At 37.2% G+C, this 6,513-nt stretch overlaps 1 protein-coding gene across 1 annotated transcript; it reads right to left on the reverse strand.

Moving 5' to 3' along the window:
* Window positions 1-660: 660 nt before the first annotated feature.
* Window positions 661-6,176, reverse strand: LOC310692534 (vomeronasal type-2 receptor 26-like; the record flags this gene model as incomplete). Its single annotated transcript, XM_083473480.1, has 4 exons — window positions 661-1,559; window positions 1,916-2,042; window positions 3,049-3,276; window positions 5,583-6,176. The coding sequence occupies 4 exons, from the start codon at window positions 6,174-6,176 to the stop codon at window positions 661-663; spliced, it is 1,848 nt and encodes a 615-aa protein (XP_083329606.1).
* Between the last annotated feature and the right edge of the window lie 337 nt (window positions 6,177-6,513).

Below are 6,513 nucleotides of genomic sequence, written 5' to 3' on the forward strand. Positions count from 1 at the left end.
CTTATATAACTATTATTCCAAAGCCCAGCAAGGCGTTTTGGTCTTTCTTTAAAGATTTTTTTAAAAAACATGTTACTCGCAAATGTGCATATGTGTATTAAAAATGCTATTCTGTGCGTATTTTAAAAATAAAAATAATGTGGAAACAGGACAGAACGAATGCATGGAGTGTTTTTCCATCCATAAAAATGAAAAAGACCCCAGGAATACAAAACCATGGTCTTCAGCATGAAAAGAAATAGACTTTTCAAATGCTATTTAGTCGGATAATGTGGGATACTGACCTCCAGGAGGAAAGATGACTGGCTTGTTCTTGATTGCCAACTCTTCATTGGCAGATTATTATGAGGTGATTAATGATAGCAAAGATGTAAGTTTTGCTTATTATGGTCTTCCTTTGAAGATAGGGAGATCAAGAGATTAACCTCAAATATTCTGGAAAAAAATGCTTTTCTTCTCAATGGAAACAAGAAGTTTTGGGATGTGGGGAACATCCTAGTGCAAGCAACCACCACCATGCTAGACACAGCAATTATAAAACTATGAGGAAGAGCTATGTAGGAGAACAGTTTCAATAGAACCTCTCATAATAATTTGTTCTGGAAACATTCAAATATCCAGCACAAAAACTATAGCCAAACATGCAGATACTTAAATGCTTCAATAACCTCTTTTTATTAGCTGTTCCCTCTTATTCAGCTCAGGCCTCAACAAAAGAATGTAACATTTTGGGGAAAATATGCAACCCAACAGCCCTGCACTGGAGGCTAAAATAGAAAAACTCTCCACAGCAACCATGTATTTTCCCTTGGAGCTCAGATAGGCTGGAATAAATGACACCCAAACACTGCAGAAGACCAACATACTGAAAGTGATGAACTTGGCTTCATTGAAACTGTCAGGTAACTTCCTGGCCAGGAAAGCTACAGTGAAACTGATAGTGGCCAGCAAGCCCATGTAGCCCAAGACGCAATAAAACATAGGTACAGATCCTTCATTACATTCTAGTACAATTTCTTCAGTAAGTGATTTTGTGTCAATGTCTGGGAAAGGGGGAGTAGTAGCCAGCCACACAGTACAAATGGCTGCTTGAATAAAGGAGCAGGAGAAAACAATGGTGCTGGCCAACTTCTTCCCCACCCACTTCTGCATCCTTGATCCTGGTTTGTTGGCCATGAAAGCCAGAACCACAGTGATGGTTTTTGCCAGCACACAAGAAACGGCCACTGAGAAGATGATGCCAAAAGCAATTTGTCGAAGACACACCACCTTCTTAGGCTGTCCAATGAATAGCAAAACGCAAAGGAAGCAGAGTAGAAGGGAGGTGAGGAGAGTGTAGGTGAGGTCCCTATTATTTGCTTTGACAATGGGAGTGTTGTGGTGCTTCATAAATGTCCCTAGCACCAGAGCAGTGGTCAAAGCAAAGGAAAGAGCGCAACAGGCCAAGCCTATCCCCAAAGGTTCTTCATAAGACAAGAAGATGACAATCTTGTGAAGACAGAAATCCTGTTCTTTGTTTGGATAGCTTTGCTCCATGCATTTGTAGCAATCATTCATGTCTGAAATGAAAAGTTATTGACTTCCTCTCACAAAATCTGAACAGTACATATTGCCAAGGAAGGAAGGATGCAAGAATTGGGGGTGAAGTGAGGCACCCATGGGAGCAGCTACCTAATATTTTGTGGCAAACTCCCTCTCAGTATTGGCTCATGTAGACCAGTGGGTCATTGCCCACTCCTCCCCTTGGAAAATACTACTGAGTCTTCTTTTTTAGGGGAGCTAAGGGTGTGGCTATGGTGCCTCCATTTTGGTTGGGAGTGGTACTGTACCACAAGCATTATAAACAGTATATTCAAGAACAATTCTTTGAAGCAATATAAATGATAGTTCTATATACCGGTAATTCATTTCTTACCTTTCTGGTCTGAAATCTTCCCTTGAGGACATGGGATGCAATCATAGCAGCAAAATGACTCCCCCTCCTTCACTTTCTTGCTAGAGCCAGGATTGCAGCTTTCACTGCACACAGAAATGGGCCTTACCTAAGACATGAAGGATACAGTATAGCAATAATCAGTACAATAATAAATATTTTGTGCTGAAACCATAAAACAAAAAGAGCAGAGTGAGAATGAATAAAAAAATTCCTTCCAGTAGCACCTTAAAGACCAACTAAGTTAGTTCTTGGTATGAGCTTTCGTGTGCATGCACACGAAAGCTCATACCAAGAACTAACTTAGTTGGTCTTTAAGGTGCTACTGGAAGGATTTTTTTTATTTTGACTATGGCAGACAAACACGGCTACCTATCTGTAAGAGTGAGAATGAGAAGATTGGAATCCTTATACTGGGGCCTTTTAAAATGTTACTATAGTTATGTTTTCCCACGTTTTTCTACATCATCATGTTGGCAATGTTTGCCTTGTTTCCTGTCTACTGTAAATTATGAACTGTTGTTATTTTCTGATAGGAAGGCAAAAGGTAACCTGGGTGTCTCTAACCTGATTGTCACTTAAGTGGGAAAGGAAAATGTAAGTTAGATGGGTAGAATACATGTGATTGGCTGAATCCATTTATTTCTGGGTCTTTCCAATGTTGCCACAGTAGTATCAGGTGGGGCTATAGAAAAATCCACCTGCAACCCATTCTGCAATAGTACTATATGAATGGGTTCAATATAGAGAACTAACTATTGCATTCAGATTAAGGAGATGACACTGCATTATACATATATCTGCAATATAGTGTAAAAATTGTGTGTTTCTGAAGGAACATATACTTTCTTTCCTTTGAAAAAGTTCTTATATAGCATGCTAAGAATTGATTAAAATTCCTCAGTCAATAATATCAAGAGGAAAGTACCTTTGGAAGATAATTTTATATGGCAATTTTATATATTCCTGTGGGGTTTTTTAGCCTTCTCAATTAACACACTCTATTTTAGAGCAGTCATCCATTGTCCACTAAAAATCATTTTGCATATCAGAACACAGTGTCAGTGCTCATTAAACCTGGAAGTCAATCCAAATTGCATACAATTAGATTCTACCTGGTTAAACCAGGTATGCCATGTCACAGCATCTTCATTGATGGTGAATAGTTGGTCAGAAGAACCCTGGGGATCCACTGCCCCAACCTTCATCCCCTGAAAAGACTGGTTGGAGAAAATAATCCAGTTGATAATATCAAATCCAGCAACAAGCACCCCATTCTTGTCAAAAGAAATCATGTCCCCAGCACTGTTGTTAAACGAAATGCTTCTCAGAAAATGATGCAGCTAGAATGAAAAGAAAAGGCAAGAGTGGTGTTTTGTTTTTGTTTTTTGTTAATTTTTTTATTGATTTCATATTTTCAAAACAAATTTCCAATATCAATAAGAAACATTCCTTTTTCAATTCACCCCCTCCCTACTGACTTTCCTCAGCTTCCATTTCTGGTTTATTACATCAGATGATACATTCTGCTGTTTGTATATAATACTATGTTATCACATTGTTATATTTCTTGTTTTGTTTAAATAAAGTTGTAAATGTTTATTTAAATCCTGCCAACGAGCCCATTATTTTTTGTTTCTGCAAATATATTGTAAAAGGTTCCCATTCTTTTTCAAAGTCCCTATTGCCCTTTTCTTGCAGTTTGTCCGTTAACTTTGCTAACTCTGCGCAGTTCATCAGTTTTTCTTGCCATTGTTCTTTACATGGTACTCCACTCTTCCAATTTTGTGCTATTAGAATTCTTGCTGCTGTTGTAGCATACATAATGTTCTTTTTTCTTTCGGCAGCTCTTGTCCTAAAATACCTAACAGAAAAGCTTCTGGTTTTTTAACAAATGTTATTTTAAACATTTTTTTTCAGTTCATTGTATATCATTTCCCATTTTTAAAAAATAATCTTGCAATCCCACCACATATGATAAAAAGTACCTTCCCCTTCTTTACACTTCCAACAGTTCTTTTGTTCTGTTTTATACATTTTTGCCAATTTTACTGGTGTGATATACCATCTGTACATCATTTTCATGTAATTCTCCTTCAACCGTATGCAATCTTTAAATTTCAAATTCACTTTCCAAAATCTTATCCAATTCTCAGACTATATATTATGGCCTACATCCTGTGCCCACTTTATCATTACTGATTTGACTTCTTCATATTTGGTTTCCCATTCCAACAATATATTATACACCTTCTTTAATAGTTTGGAATTATCATCTATAATATCCTTTTGGAATTTAGAAACCGTATAAGTAAATCCTTTCTTAGTGTCTTCTTTTAAAATTTCATTTAATTGTCTATGTTGCAACCAACACTGAATGTTTTCTTTTATTTCGTCATAGTCTTTCAATTTTAACTTTCCTTGTTATTCTATTAATAAGTCTCTGTATGTTAGCCATGTTTCTTTCATTGTTGATGTTTTAACTGATAGCGCTTCAATGGGTGATAACCACCACAGAGTTTTGGGTTCCAGTAATTCTTTGTATTTTTCCCATACCTTTATTAATGATTTTCTTATTATATGATTATGGAATCCTCTGTGTACTTTAGCTTTCCCATACCACAGGTATGCTTGCCAACCAAATCTGTTATCATGTCCTTCCAACTCTATTCTCTCTCCCCCCCCCCCATTTTATCCAATCCCGAATCCAAGTAAGACATGCTGCTTCATTGTAAATTTCAAAATTTGGAAGGGAAAAGCCTCTTCTTTCTTTTAAATCTATAAGTATTTTATGTTTTATCCTTGGCCTTTTCCCACTCCAGATAAATTTTGAAATATCTTTTTGCTATTTCTTGAAGCAGACATTATTACTTATTATTGGTATTGTCTGAAATGGGAACAACATTTTTGGTAGTACATTCATTTTAAGTGCTGCAATTCTTCCTAAGAGGGAAAGAGTCATCCTATTCCATTTTTCTAGATTCCTTTTTATTTCATTCCAGACTTTTTCATAATTATCTTTGTAAATACTGAGGTTCTTTGTCGTCAACTATATTCCTAAGTATTTTACCTTTTTGTGGATTTCTATATCTATAGATTCTGATAGCTCCTTCTTTACTCTTTCTTTAAGATTTTTAACTAACAATTTAGTTTTATTTTTTTGAGTTCAAATCCTGCCACCTGTCCAAACTTCTAAAACATTTCTAATACTCTAGGGAGAGAATTATTTGGATCCTCTGCTGTAATAACCAAATCATCAGCAAAAGCTTTCAATTTGTGCTCATTTTTTTTTATTCTGATTCCTCCCCTCATTGTCATCCCTGATATTTCTGGATAAAACCTCCAAGATCAGAAGTTATATCTGAATCTTGCTTTGGGATTAATTTTATAAACGCCTTTAAGAAAAGGCAAGAGTTTAGAACATTCTACAGTGGGATCATTTAGACTAAATTCAACACCATCAGTTCAATGATGGCATGGGTAGCTTCTGAGTGGAGGAACACATCAGTGTTCACAGATAAAGGCAGAAAATATGGAACTATTTTCCACCTGATGGTAAGAGGTAGGGAAATGTAAATATGAAGATCTTTGAGATCTTTCTCAACACACAGGATATAATACAATGTTTGATGAAATATTAGCCCATTACCTGCCACAAGTCTTTAGTCTGAACTGTCCATCTTCCTCCATCCACCATTGCCCTCTTTTTAAGACTAGATGAAGATACAGTTTGTAGAGCATGTGCCATGACATAGACAGCATTATAGATACTGTAGCTGTGGCCAGTCATGCTCATTTCAAAATAAGTTCCAGGAAGGTTCTCCAGCTTTTCATCCCCTGTGCAAATGTTCCCTTGCACCTTGTCAACCAAGATATTTGGGAATACACAGTCAAAGGCCTGTTCCCAGAAGTGCCTGATAAAACTGTCTCCTTTTATGCTGAAAGGGCTTCTGCTCTCAAGGAAGGTTTTAAATCCTGATAGATTATTGGAGTGAAATGTGAAGGACAGAGCACCATGGAGTATCTGTGTATCCCAAGTCCTTTGATAGACCAATGAGACAAGCTCCATCTGGGCTGTCATTATCCATACTTTGCCTTTTGGTTTGTTGGAGTCATGTTGTAGGTGTGACAGATATGGCAACCATCTCAAATACATAACAGAGTAAGATTCTCCAGAAGCCACCAATACATTTGTTTGAGAGTCCATGATTTTATCATGTATTCTTGCCCCATCTTCCATCATGCTTCCCATTTCAGTGACAAAGGATAACATGGGGCATCTCTCTATGAAGGCAAAACAGATGCCTCTCTGGGACAACCTTGGAAGCACACTTTGCAGAAATCTTTCTCCACTGTCATTATCCATCACAATTATCCCAATCCACCTCCACCTGAAATGCAGAAGCAAAGAGAGAATCCCTTCATACTGAAGGGCTTCCTCAGGGACCAGCTGGTAGAACAAAAGGCCTGGGACTTTGTCATGCATCACTGGAGCTGGGCCATATATTAGCTAAATGGAGAGATGTGGAATGGAGGGGGAGGTGGTGATGATAATAATAATAGTAACAACAACATTTATT

This window comes from Podarcis liolepis, assembly GCF_965112155.1.
Source record: "Podarcis liolepis genome assembly, chromosome: 13".
In the NCBI taxonomy this organism is placed as follows: domain Eukaryota; kingdom Metazoa; phylum Chordata; class Lepidosauria; order Squamata; family Lacertidae; genus Podarcis; species Podarcis liolepis.